This window comes from Diceros bicornis, chromosome 18 (genome assembly GCF_020826845.1).
Source record: "Diceros bicornis minor isolate mBicDic1 chromosome 18, mDicBic1.mat.cur, whole genome shotgun sequence".
In the NCBI taxonomy this organism is placed as follows: domain Eukaryota; kingdom Metazoa; phylum Chordata; class Mammalia; order Perissodactyla; family Rhinocerotidae; genus Diceros; species Diceros bicornis.
The window spans coordinates 2,922,099-2,943,808 of NC_080757.1; the positions used below are offsets into that span (position 1 = coordinate 2,922,099).

Consider the following 21,710-nt stretch of genomic DNA (forward strand, 5'->3'; position numbering starts at 1 on the left):
AAGACACTTGTTTACGGTAGGAGAGCCGAAACAAGAAGGCGGAGAGTCACCTGTTCGAGCTGAGCTGGGAACACACTTTGGGAGACCCGAATTTTTCATCGCCTGCACACGTCCGTGAATGACTGTGAAAGTGTCTCGAGCATTGACTTTGGGATTACAAATAAATTTTGGCAAGCAGGTGAATTCGCAAATATAGATTCCATGAATAATCAGGGTGGACTGTACACGTTGGGGAACTTTTCAGGCAACCAATTATGCTATTTTTAGCAATGGGTACTGTCATTAAAAGCTCTGTGCATTCATTCTTTTGTTACAAAAGCAAAACACATTAGATGTGATAATTTGACAAGGCTTATTTGGACAAAGCAGGTAATATTTAACTAATCTCTTTTAAAAATGTCTTTCCCTATTCAAAGCAAACAATGAGTTCATAAATAAGCCATATACTGGTGCTTCTTCTGTAATGAAGTGGCCCAAGCCTATAAGTTATTTGATATTCTACCATCAATGGGACACATGCTGGAATTGTTTTCTTCCTGCGACCAAGAGCACACTGTTCAAATCAGTCTGACCATCTGTCTCTCGTCTTTCTATCCATCAGATCCAAAAGACAACACATTGTCAATACTTGACGAGTGTGGTCAGCAGTGTGGCTCACACTGTATACCTAACACTCCAAAATGTGTTTGCTCTTTTTTACAATTACCTCATACTGCTGACTCACATTCAATAATCTTTTCTTCTACATCACCCAGTTTTCAACTTAGTTTAAGAGATTAATTATTCTGTCTTTCTTAATTGCCATTTCCTAGGAAATGACAGAACCCTCAAAAGGAAGACTTTTCATGAACATTCTTACACGCCCTCCCAGCCACCCATGCTACGGTTTCCTTCACGTCCCTCTGGCTCCTGATCCACGTTTCACCAGGCCTTGATTGCACTTACTTTCTAGTTCACTGATGAGTTGATTATTATGTAACTTGACAGCTCGATGCTGTTCCACCTGATCTTCCAATTCAAATATGGTTTCCTTCATGTCTTTAATCTCTGCATCACTCTCTGATGCTTTCTCTTGCAGTTTTAGGCTGGTTCTGCTCAGCTGTTCTGCTTGATGATCACATATCTCCTTCAAGTAAGAATAATCCTTTTCCACCTAGAATAAAAGGAATGTTCCCTGGTCAATTTAACAGGTAAAAGTTCCCCATACATCAGCACTGGGCTCATCAAAGCAACAGTAAAGGAAGCTCTTGGCACGTGTTGTACATGGTGTCATTTCTCTATTCTTAGACTCAGAAATAGCCAAGGCTATAAATATTCAGAGAAACATGACGTATGCGAATGGCCAAGTGGGTGGATTCTGTGCCCCTTCCTACCGTCATAAAGAAAGCTGCCGGTACTTAAATACCTTTCTTTCCTGCACCTGGCTGGAACAGTGCTTCACTGGGAGGCACCGGTACTGCGCCAGGAGAGCTGGCCAGGCTGCCTGGGTGAGGCTGCCCCACCTCACATCTGCTGTGGAGCAGCGCCCTCTGCTGGTTATCCAGGAACAACGCCCCTAAGACCTGACAGATCCCCTACAAACTCCAAATCTCTAGCCTTAAAGTACTTGTGGTTAGTGTTTCTTTAGAGGAATACAACATTGATGTGATAGAGAACGCCAGCTGAAGGCACAGAACATAGAAATGTCCATGCACCAGACACAGAAAAGTGGCAGAGCACAGTCACTCATTTCGCCTTTTCAATTTTTAATCATTAAACATTTTAAATACTATACAGAAAAGCACCAAAAGTGACAAGATAACCAGGCACCCAAGGAGACTTAACAATGGTTAAATTTTGCCGCATTTGAAAAACCTTTTTACTTGAACGAGATTTGTTAAAGCCTAAAACCTTCCCTCGCAGAGAGTAATATACATTATCCTAAAATTGGTGTGCGGTTGTTCCTTGAATGGTTTTTCACTTTTACAATACATACATGTGCCCATGATAATACACAGTACTGTTCTGGATTTTTAAAAATTTTTATACAAATGATATTATATTATGCTTTTGCAATGTAATGTATTATTTACCATACTGTATTACATGGTAATATGTTTTTGTTCTATACTATACTATGCGTATTATGCTTTTGTAACTTGTTTTTAACTATGCTTTTGAGATGTATCCATACTGATACACTTCGCTCTAGGCCATTAGTTTAAACGCTGCATAGTGTTCTATTGTCTGAATATACTGATGATTTATTATTATGAACTATGCCCCTTTTCTATAGTCCTTTAATTAACGTTACTAAATAGCTGTATATTTACTGAGTAATGTAAGCTTGATACCTAATAGATTTCTTCCTAGATTAGGGGGGAGGGGTGTCTCCATATACAATAAAAATTTTTTCTAATTGCACTTAATGTGCAAAACCTCTGGCTGTAAGCTCCATGGGGACAGAGGCCCTGTCTGCTTTCTTCACCACTGTATCCCTGGTGTCAATGCAGTGACAGACACATAGGAGGCACCTAATAAATATCTGATGAATGAATAAAGAAACATTAGGAGGCAGTATTGCACTGTTTTTCAATTGGGAGGTTGTGATGAGGAATAAATAAAGGAAGGAAGGGAAGGAGGGAGGGAATACAAAGAGAGAGAACCAGCATGCGAAAGGACCAGAGCACACTGCCTGTGTTAAGGGTGAGCACTGTTCAGTGAAACTTGTGTTGCAATTACAAAGGTATGTGGCTCGGTACTGCAATATAAAATACATCATTGCAGGTTGTGCTCAAAATCTGAAGGCTGCTGCGGTACATCAAAGTGGCTAAGGGCGCGGACCTGGAGCCAGACTTCCCGAGTTCAAAACCGATTCTACCAAACCAAGCCCTGTATTCTTTAATCGCTCTGCCTTGGTTTCCTCATCTGAACAATTAAATGAAATAATGCACTTACAGTTTATCACAGTGCTTGGCACATGGTAAGCACTCAATAAAAGTAATTATTTCTCTCATAATTGTCTTATGTCTTAGTGCATACAATATTAGATAATAACGTAATACAGGTCCAAGAAAATTACAACACGTGGAAAAGACCAAATGCCTCATATCTCACAACAGCTCCTTCAATAAACAGAAGGCGACTCTGCAGGAGAAAAGAGGCTGCATTTTAGATACAGGAAGACCGACGACGTCTGACGGCATGTGAAAGGCAGCCACAGAAGGCCGCCTGTGAGTCTCGCATCCCGAGTCAGACCGTGGCTTTCTGCAGAGCTGGCCGGAACCTTAGGCTGAGGCTGCTCGCCTGGAGCCTAGAAACATGTTCATCACTTGGCTGAGACCAGTGCAGGTCAGGAGCAAAACCGGAGGGTGTAACCAGGTGACCACTGAAGGTCTCTGTGTGCAGTCGAGAGTGCTGGCCTCTCAGGGGCTCTGACCCCCCTCTACTTTGTATGTGTTGGCTCGTCATGATCACAAGCACCAAATGGTAAGCACAGGAGGGGGGCCACGACGGTGTGGACTGTGGGCTGGTGGGGTCGGTAAACCTATAAATTAGTATACTGTTTCAAATTACACACATCATTCTTCCTTCTTGGTTTTGGAATAAGTCTCTCAACTTTAGCAATATATTCCAGAAAGGTATTAAAAAAAAAAAAAAAACAACTCTTAAGTAGCTTCACAACTTCTTCCCGTGGGAGCCTGCTAGGTAATAACAGGTAGGTATTTTTATATTCATTTTGCAGATTAACAAATGGAGAAAGGGAGAAATTAAATCATTTGCAAAGAACAATCCAACTTATCAAGCAGCTAAGACCAACACCCTGTACTCTGATGGCTGTTAGAGTTCTAGGTCGCCTTCCACATCACCAGCCTTTCTGCTGGCCAGTTCTTTTGAGTCTAGCTTCTCTAGTTCAAGAATTGCACTACCAGACACCCAGCAATGTGATTTCCAGTGTTTCTCTCTAAAAAAAGAAATCACTGGGCGGCCCGGTGGCGTAGTGGTTAAGTTTGCATGCTCAGCTTTGGTGGCCCGGGGTTTGCAGGTTTGGATCCCAGGCGCAGACCTACACACCACTTGTTAAGCCATGCTGTTGCGGCGTCCCACACATAAAGTAGAGGAAGACGGGCATGGATGTTAGCCCAGGGCTAGTTTTGCTCAGCAAAAACAAGAGGAGGATTGGCAACAGCTGTTAGCTCAGGGCTAATCTTCCTCACAAAAGAAAAGAAAAGAAAAGAAAAGAAAAGAAAAGAAAAGAAAAGAAAAGAAAAGAAAAGAAAAGAAATCACTTGGGGCTGGCCTGGCGTTGTAGTGGTTAAGTTCGGTGCACTCCGCTTCAGCAGCCCAGGTTTGCGGGTTCGGATCCCGGGCACGGATCTACACTACTCGTCAAGCCATGCTGTGGCGGCAACGCATATACAAAATAGAGGAAGACTGGCACAGATGTTAGCTCAGGGCCAATCTTCCTCACCAAAAAAAAAAAAAAAAGGAAAGAAAGAAATCACTTTCATGCATTCCAAGCACCTCTCATCTTCAAAAATCAACCTTCTCTAGAAATGGGGTATGCGGAATTATATTACAAATAGATTCAAATGAATTTCCCAGGAGCATCAGTCCTCCCTAGAGACGGGGCAGTTAAAGCCGGTCCTTGAAGCTCTGACAACCAACAAAGGCAGATGGCAGCAGAGACCATTCAGGACTCTCCTGCAGGGCTCAGCCTTTTCACGAACCTTCTGGGAGCAGCATGCAAGGAAAGGCAGGGCAGCTCTGAGACAGACCAGGCTAGAATCTTAGCAAGTGTCACAACCTTTCCTCTGGCTTGTCAGACACTGAAATTGAGGAAAAGGTACTGTCCTAGGTGTGGTTCCCAGGGAAACACACTCTGAGATGGGGATGTTCCCGCAGGAAGTATACTGAGGAGCGTTCTGGGGATCCACACCTGTAGGAGAGTGAAGGAAGCAAGACTGGGCAGGAGAAGAGGAACTGCAAGGCAGGCACACCAAGGGCCTGGGCTAATCCCATGGGCATCGCTGTACCTAGGATGCCCGTCAGAGTCGCCCCAAACTGAAGCAAGGGCCTGGGCCTTTGTCCCTCCCCACCACAATGGATTAGCCACTGGGTGCAGCCACCCTGGGGAAGGGTGCAACCCTCGGGTAAGGCAGCTTTCCTCACAGACGGCAAGCCCTGGAGGGGGACTCCAGCTGGGTAGTCAGCTGCCATCACTCCACCACAGCTGGGGGAAGGAGTGCTTCAATCCTGGGGGTGCCCTGTGGGTGCACCCCCACCCCCTGCAGATATGACAAAGCCTTCCTGTGCTGGCTACAGTGGTGCCACAGACACATCCAGATTCTCTTCCATGGGAAGTGAACAAATGGCCTGGACGGTTTTACCTCTAGACAATCTGACTATAACAAATAAAGATCATCTGAAAGGGCAGAGAATGGTAAAAAGAAGTTAGGAATCCTACCTACCCGTCTCCAATAATGTGTCCTCCTCTGACGCCTCTGAGACTCTTTGCAAACCTCAGCAAATGTAAAATGCATTAGTAGAACATCCTGGTTATACACATTTTTACTGCCTCTCAAGATACGGGAGGGGCAAAGGGAGACCTTAGGCATAAGAAGGGAGGTGGCTCCTAGACTTGGAGGCACTCTTGGCTTCAGCATTTGTCTGTGGCTGGATCGGCAGGTTCTGAGAGCAGCCTGGCTTGCAGGCCTGGACATCCTTCCCGGCTCCTCTATTTGCACGTCCAACTGACAACTGTCCCTCCTCAAATCTGCTCCATGTCATATGACCCCTCTCTAGTAAACAGCACAACCACATATTCAGTCACACAGCTAGAAGTCTGTGAATGATCTGAACCCCCTCTTTCCTGCACACTCCCAATATCAGTCACCAAACCCACCGAAGCCTGCTTTCTAAATGTCTTTCGAGCCCATGTTCCCCTCCTACCCCACCCCTTGTTCAGGCCTTCATTCTTTCCCACCTAACTATGGACAAAGTAATCTTTCTAAATGGCAAATGTGATCCTGTAAATCCCATTTAAATGTCTTCAGACCAAAAGCACAATTAACTAAAAAAAAAAAAAGGTAAACTGGATTTCATCAAACTTAAAAACTTTTGTGCCTTATAGGAAACTACTGATATGGTAAAAAGATAACCCAAAGAATGGGAGAAAATATTTGCAAATCATATATCTGATAAGAATATATAAAGAACTCCTACAACTCAAAAATAATATGACAATAATGCAATTTAAAAAATGGGCAAGGGATCTAAATAGACATTTCTCTAAAAACATACAGATGGCCAATAAGCACATGAAAAAATTCTCCATATCATCAGTCACTGGGGAATGCAAATCAAAACCACAATGAGATACCATGTCACACCCACTAGGATGGCTATAATAATAATTTTTCAAAAATGTTGGTGAGGGTGTGGAGATACTGTGGGATCCTCACAGGCTGTTGGTGGGGGTGTGGAGATACTGTGGGATCCTCACAGGCTGTTGGTGGGGGTGTGGAGATACTGTGGGATCCTCACAGGCTGTTGGTGGGGGTGTGGAGATACTGTGGGATCCTCACAGGCTGTTGGTGGGGGTGTGGAGATACTGTGGGATACTCACAGGCTGTTGGTGGGGGTGTGGAGATACTGTGGGATCCTCACAGGCTGTTGGTGGGGGTGTGGAGATACTGTGGGATACTCACAGGCTGTTGGTGGGGGTGTGGAGATACTGTGGGATCCTCACAGGCTGTTGGTGGGGGTGTGGAGATACTGTGGGATACTCACAGGCTGTTGGTGGGGGTGTGGAGATACTGTGGGATCCTCACAGGCTGTTGGTGGGGGTGTGGAGATACTGTGGGATCCTCACAGGTTGCTGGTGGGAATGTAAAATAGCGCAGCTACTTTGGAAAACAGTTTGGCAGTTTTTCGAAGAGTTAAATATAGAATTACCATATGACCCAGCAATTCCATTCCTAGGCATATAACCAAAAGACATGAAAACACATATTCACGCAAAAATCTGTACACAAACCTTCAGGGCAACATTATTCACAACAGCCAAAAAGTAGAAACAACCCAAATGTCCAACGAATGGATAAACAAAATGTGGTACATCCTTACAATGGAAAATTATTCAGTTATAGGTAGGAATGAAATACTGATTCATGCTACAACATGGATGAATCTTGAAAACATTATGAAGTAAAAGAAACCAGACACAAAAGGCCCACATAGTGTACGATTCCATTTAGATGAAATGTCCAGAATAGGCAAATCCATAGGGACAGAACGTAGAATAGTGGTTGCCAGGGGCTGGGAGTGACTGCTAATGGGTACGAGGTTTCTTTATGGGGTGATAAAAACGTTCTAAAATTGATTGTGGTGATGGCTGCACAACTCTGTGAACATACTAAAACCACTGACTTGTAAACTTTATGTGAATTATATCTCAATAAAGCTGTTATTAAAAAAGAATTCTTCAGAAATGCTCACTGCCTCGAGGATAAAATTCAAACTGCTTGACTGGCGGTCTCCTCCTCCCGCTCCAGGTCACCACCCCGTGACTCCAGCCATCATAAACCACCTGCATCACTTCCTTGATGGCCCAGCTTTCTGGCCTGAGAACTTGCTGTTCTCTTCCTGCAACATTCTCACTGTCCCCACCCCACCAACTCACCTGGTGAGCTCCTACTCCCCTCAAGATGCAGGTTATAAATCAAACAAAAGGGCGTGTCTTGATGACTCAGATTTTCACTGTGAACTTCTCTACTGTGTTATATCAAGTAAAATTCTCCTAGTTCAATGAGACTTAAAAGACTGCTTTCTTCAAACCAAAAGGCTCTGGCCTAAAGACTACAGTGTATTAGAGTCCTTAGGTCTCCTTTAAATGATTTTCTCTTTCTTCTTTATTTTCATGTAACCAAAAAGCAGTACAAATCAGTGATTAAGAATAAGAGTTCTGGGGTCAGACCCAACTTTCAATCCTGGCCTGCATCAATTATTTAATTAGCCTAGCAACCATTCTCTGCTTCAGTTTCCTCAACTGATAAAAATTAGATAATGATAGTATCTACAGCATAAAATTATGATTATTAAACAAGATTAAATGATCTAAAGGCTCTAAGCGTGCTTAGAACAGAAAAAGCACTAAAATATTAGCTGTTATTAAAATACAATGATAAACTATTTTTAACATTTTGATATAACTATAGCAGCCTCTCTCCTAATTCTGTTGCAAGTTTCTCTGACATTCACTCATTCAACAAGTATTTGCTGGATACGTAATATATGGAAGTCACAATGTTAAGATTACATATAGTATGAAAGTAAATAGGGCTGGCCCCGTGGCTTAGCAGTTAAGTGCGTGCGCTCTGCTGCTGGTGGCCTGGGTTCAGATCCCCGGCACGCACTGGCGCGCCGCTTCTCTGGCTATGCTGAGGCCGCGTCCCACATACAGCAGCTAGAGGGATGTGCAGCTATGACATACAACTATCTACTGGGGCTTTGGGGGGAAGATAAATAAATAAAATCTTTTAATAAAAAAAAAAGAAAGTAAATAAATTTGGAATGACTGCTTGTGTAACTCTACCATGAGTAAAAATCTGCGTTATTTTTGTTGTGTTTGCTTTTACATTTAACTTGGCTACTCCAAAACTCCTCCTGCTTAATTCCGGGCTCTGTTCTGAAGAGACACTGCTGATGGAGAGCCATGGTTCATTCATATTGGCCTATATTTGAACTATTTTTCTTTTTGCGATGCTGCTCTGCCAAGGGAGAGGAGAATACGCTAGCTTAGTTTACACTTTTGCTATGGAAAACTCAAAGAAGTGGGTGAAAATCTGTATTTCACTTTGGGCACTCTCTAGGAGACCCCCCGAAGCTGGGGCTGTGAGTGCTCACCAAAGTGCTCCCCAAGATCTCACCCAGGAGAGACCAGCGCTGGGGCCACACTAGGCTCCAGAGGGAAGTCCTAATGCCAAGTTAAAGAAAGAGAACGGTGCTCAGGCCAAACCTCACGAAAGGTGTTAACATGTCTAAAGAGAAAAATGGGTCCCTCAGATAGGAAGGGGGGTCAGCAAAGAAACCCAGAAAGGCAGGGGCGACGCCGGGGCCACGGAAGAAGCAGCGCCCCCTCTTGTGAATTACACGGAAGCGCAGGGAGTCAGAGCACAGATTCAGCTGTTCTGGTCTGAACGGCAAGACCACCCTTACTCCAACACCAGCTGGTCTCTGCCAAACCCTCAGGTTCAGCTCCCGCCCCTCTTCACACGCCTTCAAGAGCAGAGCCCTACCAGGGGAGATCGGCAGTCATGCCAACACGTGACTGCGGGTGTTCGGGCCACACAACTGTGATATCTGACCAAATAAAGGACGACGGGCTTTCTGGCTTTATAGTTGAAGCTTCCTAAGCTTCAGCTCCTGGTGCGCGGCAGGCTTCAGGCTCTGCACAACAAGGCTGGGGCCTGTGGCAGAGTTCCAGAGGCACGCGGCCTGCCTCACGGGCTTCCAGGTGAAGAGTCTGCAGGCCCTTCCCCAAGCTGCTGGCCGCCGCCTCCTGACTTCCATGGAAGAGGTGGAAAACAGGCTCTGTTTACACAAGTTTCTTACACGCCTTCCTCCCAGCCTGAAGTCACAGGACTCTGTTTCACCGAGAAAGCTGATATATTGTTGTCAGCCAAAGATACTGGACCGAATCGGGGAAACTGTCTGAACTGAAGATCATTGAAATTTTCATGTTTTCAGCTTACACAACTCAGTCTCAACCAACTCTCCCAACAGTATTCAGTCCCTGATTCACGCAAGGGAAGTGACCCCTAAGTTCCCCTCAACTCCACTAAACAGATTCATCAACCCTTCTGAGCCCCCAAGGGGCCGGGGATGGGCCAGGGTCTTTCACACAAGCGATCCTAGCCGACCTGTGACGCCACAGCCTGTTGAGTCCACGAGAGCTGAAGGCCTCTCTGAAGAAGTGACACCCTAGTTGAGATCTAGAGCAGAGCCCTCCCCGCCAACAACAAACAGCAAACACCTGGCAAGAACTTGGCCTGGCTGGGCCAGGCCGGGAGGGAGGCGATGGGGCTGAGGCTGGAGGTGGAAGCAGGTGGACTTTGTGCATTGGGTGGAGCGTTTGGTGCGACTGTAAACTGCTGAAGGCTATACACATTCAGGAGATCCCTGTGAGCACTTTGTGAGAACAGCTGGCAGTGGGGAGAAGTGAACACGTGCAGTCCTGCTGGAGGCTGTGACAAACGGTGCTCTTACCTACCTAAAAGCCATTTCCCCCTTATTTTTGGTGAGGAAGATTAGCCCTGAGCTAACATCCATTGCCAATCCTCCTCTTTTTGCTGAGGAAGACTGGCCCTGGGCTAACACCCACGCCCATCTTCCTCTACTTTATATGGGACGCCGCCACAGCATGGCCCAACATGCCATTTGTGGGTCCGTGCCCTGGATCCGAACCTGTGAACCCCGGGCCTCCGAAGTGGAGTTCTTGAACTTAATCGCTATGCCACCGGGCTGGTCCCCTTCCCCCTTTTTTTCTTATGAAAAATCCCAATTCTGTTCAAGAATCAGGCTGTGATCTTGTGATTTTGAGGAAGGTGGGTTGGGGGAGGGTGTGTGGCCCAGTTCTGACCAGAAATAAAGGGAAAGCTGCTGAGGGGGCTCCGGGGGGAAAATGTTCTCCCAATAGGACTGAGGTGTCTGGGGACTGGCCGAGCCTCCTGCCTGTCAGGACTGTGGGGACAAGATGCTGAAGATGCTGTGTTCACTTGCACCTGCAGCAGGAAGGCCGAGGGAATCACAGAGCTGCCAGCACAGAGCCTTGACATTACGCAGCCCCTGGACCACAGCTACTAACTGCCTGCCTCCTGACTTCTAATCACGGGAGCAAAGTGGACGTCTGTTGGCTTGGGCCACTGACACCAGGGGTTTCTGTTTCTTATGGTCCAAAACATCACCTGGGCATCCTCATGGACCACCAGGTTCCAAGATTTCATCAGTCCTTCAAGGAGTCCTATTCTGCAGTCGTAGCTCGAGGATCATCTACCTGCTGCATCTTTCTCTCAAACCCCGGTTTTGCCATTTGTGGCCAGTGGCAACCCTAATTAGTTTGGCGTGGTGACCAATGCTGGTCACACAATGATGATTTCACCTCTGGTTTTCCCCAACCACTCACAGCAAGTGTGTCTTTATAATCTCCTTACTCCTCTGAAAGAGACGCTCAAGTTTCTGCAGAAAGAACTAAATTTCTAAGGATACCTACAAGCTTAGCTATAGGCTCAGCTTTCCTATAAGCTTTCAACCTCAGGCAGAAAAAAACCAGTATTTTCCTTTAAAACTTCTACGTTTCAAGCCTTATAAAAATTCTCTAACTTGAAATCAAGATCCCAAACGACTGAAAACTTGAAAGTCAAAAGAATGTAAAGCTGGCTTGCTTTATAGTCTGGAAAAACAACGATCTCATGAGCTGCACTGCTTGCTGGCCAGGGCAGGCACATGGGCCGCGTATAGGAGGAGGAGACCCCAGGCCTCTGGAAGTTAGACCCTTCCTCAAAGCAGTCCAGCGGTATGTCACATAATCACACACTAAGCTGCCAGCAAAATGTATACGGTGGATACTGGAGAAGCTGAAAAGAATGGAGATATCAGCAAATAGCTGAAGATAAAGAAATGAGAGGAAGAAAAAGCCTACAAAACATTCACACAATTATTGTAAATATCCTACGAATTTTCCACTTATTGTATGAGGAACAGACCTACCATGTACCAAAAAAAAAAGTACATTTTAAGGCTTTTCAGAGGCTCTTCAAACAGCATCTGAGTCTCTTGAGTAACTTACCTAAATGGAAAACTTATACAGATTTACTAAATCTATTAGATCATAGTGTAGTTTGACATTGCCTTTCCTCTTTGTACTAAATAGGTTATTTTATTCTTTTCTCATAATATTCATCTTCTGCTAAAAATCAGAGTGGATGAATGCAGAGCTCAAGTGTAGAAGTTCTTCATCACCAAGCAGTCTGCCTGGTGATTAATAGGACAGTCACTTTGACATCTGCTAAAGGCGGTTATATTGGAAAGTTCCATGCAAAAATGTCAAGCAAAGCAATTGAGAACTGAAGAACTAGAATTTACCCTAGGAATGCAAAGATGATTTAACACTAGACTACCTTAGAAAATATGTTGTTATAATTTACCTCATTAACAAATTATAGGAGAAAAACCATTATGATTACATAAAAACTATAAGATCACAGTAGATGTACAAGATCTACAGTAGAGGTCTCACAGACATACAGATGTTACAAATGTATAAGATCTACAGTAGATGTAGAAAAATTTGATCTCCATCCTTTTTTTAAAAACAAGCCAACAAAACAAAATGCTTCTTAGCAAAATACTTGTGTAACGCAATAAAAGGTACACAGCAAATGCCTACAGCAGACGTCCTCAATGATGAGATGTTGAAAGCACTCCCTTTAAATCAGGATCCCTCCACCATCACACTTCTATTCAACACTGTACCCTGGAAAGGGGCTGGCCCAAGGCCACAAAATTAACCGTTAGCCAAGTCAGGAGGACCCAGGCTTCCCACCGGTGCTGCACTCTATATCCTTCATGATAGTTTGGTGCTAAACGTGCTCCTATTTCCTTTGGGCCTGAGGCCTTTACGTCTGATCATCTGAATTCATGGCTGCTGGTGGATTAGCTGACATTCTGCAGTGGGGCTACAAAAAGCTAGTAGTCAGCCTATGAGGTGTGGGCTTTACTTTTCCTACAGTAATAGAAAAGGGCAGGAAGATTAGCACAAGTTACAACTTCACTGCAATTACAGACACAGAAGACAGCACAAAATCACAGACCTAGGATCTCGATATGTACGAAAGAAACTCCACATGACATCAGGCGTCATACCTTTTACCTCAGACTCTTACCTCAACTACTAGCTAGGACCTTTTTCAACCTATTGGCAAGTATTTCATAATTCTAATCAGCAAACAATACATAAAGTATGGAATATATGAATAATATAATTAACAGCTTGATTTAAAACATATATGTTGTACCTTGGACTCTATAGAGAATGCAAATGCTTTTTCTTTTTCTCTAAATTAGACTTAGTTTATCCCAGAAAATTCTAGATTTTATTGTCTTCATTTAGCTAAAGCTATAATAAAGGGCAAATGCATACCTTTAAATGCTTTCATTGTCAATCAAGAAAGGACAAACTTAATAAAAAACTTTTACTCAAGAAACTAGGAAGAAACCAAGGAAATGTACAAAAAGCAGGATGAAATAATTAATAAAGACAAAAGTAGAAACAAATTAATCAGAAATAGATTAACAGTAGAACTGATAAGCTAATCCAATTGGGTCTTCGTATTCATGGAATGTGGAGTGACATACTCTATTCTTCTGAATAAAAAGATTAAAAATTGCAATTATGTCAGTACAAGTTTGTATGCATGCCCAAACGTGCATAAACCGGGAAAATGTCTGAAAAGACATAGAAAAATGTTAGCAGTGTTTTTCTCCACGTGGTGAGATTAAAGGTAATATTTATTTTCTTCTTTTTTTTTTTGTGAGGAAAATCAGCCCTGAGCTAACATCCATGCTAATCCTCCTCTTTTTGCTGAGGAAGACTGGCTCTGAGCTAACATCTATTGCCAATCCTCCTCCACCTCCCCCCACCAAAGCCCCAGTAGATAGTTGTACGTCATAGTTGCACATCCTTCTAGTTGCTATATGTGGGATGCGGCCTCAGCATGGCCGGAGAAGCGGTGCGACGGTGCGCGCCCGGGCTTCGAACCCGGGCCGCCAGTAGCGGAGTGCGCGCACTTAACCGCTAAGCCACGGGGCCGGCCCCTATTTTCTTCTTTATACCTATCTGTATTTTCTAAACCTTCTGTAATGAATACACAATTTTTTGGTCAGAAAAAAATAAGCTATTATTTTAAGATGCCAAATTATTTCTCACTGACATATATATTTAATGTAATGCCAGTCGAAATACCAAAGAGAAAGATGAGGGACTGAGGGAGGACTTCAAGAAGGTCACCTGGGAGATTAAACATTTCACAACAGAGTAATGGGGGGGGGATTTATTTCACATACATTAAAACTTAATGTAAAGCTACAATTGCCAACCTACAGTTCAAATGGGTGCCTGGCTAGTACCTTCTAATGGAATTGTTTACATTACCTCCAATAAAATGCTGTGAATTTAGAACACAATGATAAAAACTCAGAATACTACCCACCACTCAGCTCATCAGACAGCCCAATGCCAGAATCAGGTTGCAATGGACTCATTTTAAGGCAGACGAAACAGTAGAGAAAAATCGTCCTCGGAGCTCATAGCATAATTAGTTTCTTAAAACAGTGAAAACCCCTGAAATAAGGTGGGAAGATGTCTTCAACCTCTCTTACCAAGGAACCCCTAAATCACAGACCTAGAGCTTAGAGGAAATGGAAAATAGGAAGCCACCTGTCTACATCTTTCCAGCACTGCTCTGTGAGTGAGCAGAATATTATACAATTACCAGCAATCCTCATCATATAACCAAGTTCCAGACTGATTAAAGGATTGTTTTAAAGATGAAAGAAGTGATCATTTATTTGATCTGGGGTTGGCGAAGATCTTTGCAAGTGAAAAAGGGGAAGAGAAAAGAAGAAATGAAGACCAGATTTGTATGACCCAACAACTTGACACCAAGTGCTAGCAAGGGCTCAGGAAAGCAAGCCTGATCCTCTGGGGGAACAAATTGGTGTAAGATTTCTGGAGGGCAATCTGGTTAACGTACTGAAAGTCTTTATAATGGTCATACTCTGACACTGTACGTCAACGTCTAGGAATTCTTCCTAAGGAAATAATCAGAGAGATACAAAAAATGTATTTACAATATAGAAAGACCGGAAAAGAACAACAATGTTCAACAACAGGTGACTAGTAAAGCACATACGAAATATTCATAGAATACGATCTGGCCTTTAAAATCATGTTTCAAAGAACAGTTAATCATGAGACTATGCTCAGAAAATATTAAATTTTTTAAAAAGTTAATATGTATAGGATGATTCTAAAAACTTTGTTTAACTTCTGGGATACACACACACATAGACACATGTATATCTGGAGGAAAACACCAAAACAGTGGTTATATTGTATTACTTGGTGGGGAAATTTGCAGTGATTTTAATTTTCTGTTACTAGCAGCCCAAAGCACGCTAAGTGACAGACCTGGACAACTCACTCATTCTTTAGGACTCAGCTTACTGCCATCACTTTCAAGATGTCCTCCTGCACCACTGTCCTTTACCCCGTATTATTCCACGGGCTCCTCCTTGGCACTGGACTCTAGGCTGTCCTCTGCGATATTCTTTATCCCTGCAGCATACTCACTGATTTGATTCACCATATCCACACTACACTTTGAACTGCCTGTAGTTAGAAACTGTGGTATTTCATCTTTGTATCCCCAATCTGTCTGGAATCTAACAGATCTTCAAGCTAGAATGCTGGACTCATGAAAGAAATGGACCAAATGATTCTCTGTGCTCTGTGAATTTAATGGTCAAGGAGGGAAATGTTCACAAGGATGAGCAAACACTGGTAAAGAGATATCTCCTCACCTTGGCTAGCAGGCTGGAAACATGTTTGATTTCACCATGTGCCTTTAGTAATTCTTGTTTGAGCTCGGTGCAAGACCGTCCCAGCTGATCTTTCTCAGCTCGAGCTACTTTCAACATTTCTTGAACTTCACAGCCCTCTGCTGTTTGCCCCACAGGACTGGTCTCTACAGCTTTTTGCTTCTCATTCTCCAAATGAGCCTTCAAAGACCCATTTTCAATCTTCAGCCCTTCCAAGGTAACTTTATATTCTTCCAGAGTTTTGGCCATCACACTATTATTATGCCGTTCCAATTCTAGAAGCCCATTCAGTTTTTCATTTTCTTCCTTTAGGTGTTTAATCATTTCTAAAGCTCCTTGGTTTTCTTCCTCAACCTTCCGTAAGCTACAGGTCAGCTGCTGCTGAATGCTGAGCAGCTTCTCTCTTTCAAAGCGGCCCTGTTCAAGAATTTCTGCACACTTCTGCTCCAGTTCAAGGATTTTTCCTTCTTGAGCACTGGGCTCTTCATTCTTGACTCGCTCTTGTAAGAGATTTATCAGCTTCTCATTTTCCTGACTTAGCTGCTCTGCCCTCTCTCGATGCTGATGAAAGGAAGTTTCCAAAATAGTCTTCTCGTCCACCAGTTTCTCATTTTCAGCTGTCAATTCCTGCACCATTTGTTGCTGATCTGATAATTCTTGTAAAGTAGCCTGCAGTTCTTCTGCTGTGCTATGGTGATTTTCTTCCATCTTGTGTATCTTTTCTGTAAGAGAAGCCAGGGACAATTCACTCACGTTGTTAGGGGAACTCCCAGTGGTGGAACACTTTGAGCTCTTAAAGGGGTTGCTAGTGGAAGACAGGGGCCTAGAGGGGGTATCTGCTGTGATGTGCTCAAAATCAGAGGCATCTGGTGACAAAGAAGCTTTGGTAACATCACTACTTGAAGAACCTGACGTCCGTAATGCATTTTCGTGTATGTGTTTTTTATACTCATCGATTTCACCTGACAACTGATTTCTAGTTGGGCTTCCGAAGCTTGATTCTTGAGTTATGGATGTTGGGCAGCTGCTGTCACCAGTCTGACTTGTTCCCCCTTCTGAATTTGGTGAATGCTCAAAATAAGTCAGTTTCTCCTTCAAGGCCTGGTTTTCTTCCTCTAGATCAGCAAGCTCTTTCTGAAAATTCTTGTTCTTCTCCTCAAGAGCTCTTATCAAAGGTTCCAAGTCACCTGGTGAGACTGATGTTCCATCTACATTTGGATCCAAAGCATCAGTTCCCTCAGTGTTCAGAGTCCTTTTCTCCTTGCATTTCTTTAGTTCACTTCGAAGCCTGTTAATTTCACTATCTTTTGCTTTGGCTTCTGCCAAAAGTTCCCGAACTTGGGACTCGAGCACAGCCTTTTCTCCACTTTCATTCTCTTGCTTGGGTCTTGTGGAAGTGGTCCTCAGGTGCTTGGTAGGGGTGGGTGTGCTGGAAGAAGTTGGACTGGACACCGATTTCCTCGGGTTGGAGGGACCACGTGGCACAGTTCTGTCTCTTGAGACAGTTACCGAAAGTTCTCGAGGAGCTGGAATGCCTGTCCGTTTGGTTGTTGTCACAGCCCCTAAAGACAGAAGTAGAAACCAATGAAACAAAGCAAGAACTTTTATAAATGACACCCAAATGGCTTTGACTCACATGGCATACTAAATAGGGTGGCTGTCGCCCCTTATCCATTTCCTCCTCCTCTAGACAACTACCCAGTTCTGACTGGGGTTTCTGTACCTCCTCCCACAGCCCTATACTTTGGGGAAAGCTGACTCCAAGCCTGAGCTACTCAGCACAACCCCATAAAGCCATAGTTGCTTGTTCAAGGCATGGGCACATCCCTCAATTAAGGTCAATGAAACACAAGGAAAGGTTTTCTGGGTGAGCTTCTGAAACATTACTAGACATGAATGAAGGATCACATAAATCTGGGAATGGCTTGCAACCACCCTGTCATCACAAGAGGAAGGTGAGAACGCAGAGGGTAGAAAGAAGGAAACCAAATTCTTAGTAGCACTGTGGAGCTGCTAAATCAATCAACCCTGAGGCTTGGTCTATTGCTGGCCTTCCAAATACACAAGCCAATAAATACCCTTCATATAAGTCACCTTGAATTGGGTTTTCTGTAACTTGGAACTTAATACATCTGAAATGATAACCTTGGCAACTAAACAACAGCCATTTGACAAAACACAAGTTCACTGTGAATTTCTCAATAAACACTAAAAAAATTCATCATTAACATATTTTGACCTAGCACAAATTTGATTAAGAAATCAGAAGACACAAATAATACTAAGGAGAGACTGATCTGATCCAATGACCAATTGCTTTTAACATAAGTGGAAATGGTGTGCTCATCTGTATTCAGAGAGAAACAAGAACAATTGGTATAAGGGCATATTAGGTATATCTATGGTACAGTTTAAATGTAAAAGGGATTTATATAATATGGAAATGATACAGAATTTAGAATACTTATAATGGGAAATGTGAGGTAAGGAGTTATTTTTAATTTTAATCTATACTATAATTATTTTTTATTTTTTAATTTTTTTTGTGAGGAAGATCAGCCCTGAGCTAACATCCGTGCTAATCCTCCTCTTTTTGCTGAGAAAGACCGGCCCTGAGCTAACATCTATTGCCAATCTACTTCCTTTTTTTTTTCCCTTTTTCTCCCCAAAGCCCCAGTAGATAGTTGTATGTCATAGTTGCACATCCTTCTAGTTGCTGTATGTGGGATGCCGCTTCAGCATGGCCTGACAAGCGGTGTGGTGATGTGCGCCTGGGATCCAAACCCCGGGCCGCCGCAGCGGAGTGCGCACACTTACCCGCTGCGCCATGGGGCTGGCCCCCAGCTGAGTGCTTTTAACACTTTGATATAAGAAAGGTTAAATTGTCATATTTATATGCAGAAAAACTTATGGTTTTTAAATTGACTTTTTCAAATTAAGTTACTGGAAAGCTAAAAGGACTATAGAATAGACATTTAACGCTTTTAGGTATCCAGATGCTTTACTTGCATCATACTAAATACTCAATGAAGAAAAGATTTATTTAATTATTCTTGTAAAATAAAGACTAAAATCACTGAGCAATAAACTGTTTCAGTAACACCAGTTCTGCGGAGTGAAGTAACCTTGGCAAGGACCGTAATGAAAACTGGAAGACAACTACGGTTTCACCATCACTATAGTCAGAACAGCCAAAACTGGGGGTCCAGGACTGATTACACGGAGCCGTGTGCCGTTCCTAATACTGCCACCAAAATTAAGCCTCCTTTTCAGTTATTTGCTGGTTTTGAAGATGAGAAGGACTACAACAGAACAGCAGATCAACTCCATCATCATTTCCAGCAACAGTTTAACTCCTTCCTTGTGCTCCCAAATCTCAGTTTGTTCTCCACTTAGGTGTTATTTATGTGTTATCTTTACATCAAACCAAAGCACATTTATGAAATATATCCAGTTGTGGATTATGAAATACACAATCCAGTTGTATTTTTTTCTACATCTGTTCTTTTTTCTGTTCTTGCCATTTCATCATTATTTGAAGACAGTCACCAGTATAATTGTTCTCTATTTTCTAAAAGGTTCTTCCCATCTGTGTACACATCATCTCAGAAACTGTAAGCAGCAGAAGTTAAGTTTAGAGAGTTGCTGAAATTCATCATTAGACCAAACTAAGGTGGCGCTTGGCTGCTCACTCCCCACCTGTGCCTAAGTCCACTGCAGACCCACCTCGTCAGGGGCACCAGCGGGCAAAAGTCAAGCGGCAGCAGCCCTACAGCTTACGATGTAACCAATCAGAAGGGTACCACTCAGAGTCTCCTTCAAAGACTGTGAGATAAGAAGCCGCACTGCTGAACGATACATCCTGGAACCCTGAAACCGGGCATGCTACCTAACACAATACACCATGGCAAAGGCGACAGCAGGGGTGGCGGGAAGTCTGGCCAATGGAACAGGGACTGTTCAGGCTCAGCTGGCACCCTTACTTTGTCTCCTTCCCATCTTCACACATAGCATCACTTATTCCTACTGAGGCTGGTTGTCTGACTGCAAGAAATTAAAACAAAAGCAAGCTCCACTGAACATGATAAATTTTTAAAAAAACATGTTTGATATGTTACATTTGAAAATGTCAAATGAAAAATTATATTGTGGCCGATCACAGGTGCTTCAAATTGTATATTCAGAGAGACATGCACTGGAAAGGAGCACGGAATATTGAGAGCAGGTGAGTATTAAGCTGGTTGGACTGTGAGTAATTTTCCTGTTTCTTTTTTAGTTACATGTATGCGATAAATTTAAAAAACAGGAGGGAAAAATCCAATCATAACAATATGCAGAGAGAAAAAGAGGTGGGAAAAATAAATCTTTTCCAAGAACAAAAAACACATTTAAAGTAACAATAGCACAATCATTTAAATCATAGATCAGGTGACTGTTTTAAGTAGTGATTCTTATGAGCTGAAAATAAAATATTTTCAGTTCCTTTTTAATTTCCTCATCTTACCCAAAGAATATGCTACTGGGGTTGTTCTTCGGTAGGTCTTCTGTCTACCGTGCATTGATGAGGGAAATGGTGACATTCTGAAATAAATTATTATTCATTTATTCAACAAGAATTCAGAGCGCCTGCTCTGTGGGAGAGACAGGTGGGAGACATAAATGAAAGTCCACCGTCTTCACACACCACACCACTGCTGCCTTGCCTCCTAACACAAGAGAACTCCCTTGTTCTAAGAAACTAAACTACTAGGATATTTTTTACTACCACTCTTCATAAATTTTTTCTCAAAAAGTTATAATAATTTCTTTATTTTCAAATCTAATTTCCCCCCTTAATCTTCATCCTTCTCAACTTTTCAGTGGCAGCTAACTTTATTGAGCATCTGTTCCTTCTTTCCTTCATTCTTTTTATTCATGTCTGACAGTGGCACTAATCATTTTTCAGACTCCCCCAATTCAAGAAACCTTAAAAACATATTTAAAACTTCTTTCCTCTTTCTTTTTGTAACCAACCAGTCGGTCACTAAAACCTATTCACTGTTTTTGGAAATGTTTCCATATTTTCCTTTCCTTTGGGTTTGAATCTTGTCCAGGTCTTCAGAATGTTCCGTCTAAATTTTTGAAATGTTCTCACAGGTCTTCCTGATTCCAGCCTCTCCCACCTTTGAGACATTCTGGATCAATATCCCTTAAATAACTCACTCATTTTTCTGTTCCAGAATCTTAAATATTTCTTCATCTGCTGCCTCCATGTCAAACTTCTTCCCTTGGCTTTCAAGGTCACACAAAATCTCTAATCAACATATCTGATCTTATCCACCTTTGGGGTTTTTTTTGCTCTCCAACACACCCATTTAACTCTAGTCAGTATCCTCAGTGTCCCCAATATACCTGTGACTTGCTGAAATATCATTCCCTTTCCACTGGACCCTTCTGACTGGCATTTAAGCTTGCTCAGTTTTCTTTAGAAAAAAATCTGGAATCCACATCTTCCTGCAGCTAATATCTGATTTCTCTCTTCCACCTCACGGCAGAATCCTCTTCATTTCTGCTCCTCTCATTCACTCCTTTACCCACTCCCATTACTCAACCAAAACACTGTCTGATGAGGTCATCAATGACCTCCATGTGGTCCAATGCAATGGATATTTTCAATCCTCTCAGCAGAGTTGGAACAATGCCTTCTTTTTTGAAACATGCCTCTGATGTCACACCGTCTTAGTTTTTCTCTTACCTCAGAAGCCACCCTCTGTCTGTCTGTATATACCACCTATATACTGATGACTTCCAAATTAACTCTTATGTGGACATCTCCTCTGAGCAACATCTGAATATCAAACTACTTACTTGATAGGCAAAAAGGAATTATCACAAAAATACCTCAAACTAGATAAAAGGGAGAAAGAAAGGCTAAGAAAGAGTGAACAGAATGTGCAAAGGCCCTGGAGTGCAGAGCCATGGCAGGGAGGGGACTAGTGAGGAACAAGGCTATTTTATATATGACAGAACACCTGACTGGATTAGGAATATGAAAAAAAGTGAGGATACAATTAAAAGTGAAAAAACTAGAA

At 42.8% G+C, this 21,710-nt stretch overlaps 1 protein-coding gene across 16 annotated transcripts in view; it reads right to left on the reverse strand.

Annotated features, from left to right (window-relative positions):
• SPECC1 (sperm antigen with calponin homology and coiled-coil domains 1) overlaps nucleotides 1–21,710 on the reverse strand; it is a 269,219-nt gene that overhangs the window by 85,667 nt on the left and 161,842 nt on the right. For 15 of the 16 annotated variants that reach the window (XR_009222645.1, XR_009222643.1, XR_009222642.1 and 12 more), the window contains 2 exons: nucleotides 15,622–17,201; nucleotides 946–1,153 (listed from right to left, as the gene is read on the reverse strand). Coding sequence is in view for 12 of the 16 variants with exons in the window: in XM_058559624.1 (XP_058415607.1) it covers nucleotides 946–1,153; nucleotides 15,622–17,201 (1,788 nt within the window). In the remaining 4 variants the exon portion in view is untranslated. Of the gene's footprint in view, nucleotides 1–945; nucleotides 1,154–15,621; nucleotides 17,202–20,143; nucleotides 20,228–21,710 lie in introns of those variants that run through there. The other variant, XM_058559626.1, reaches the window with a different exon arrangement.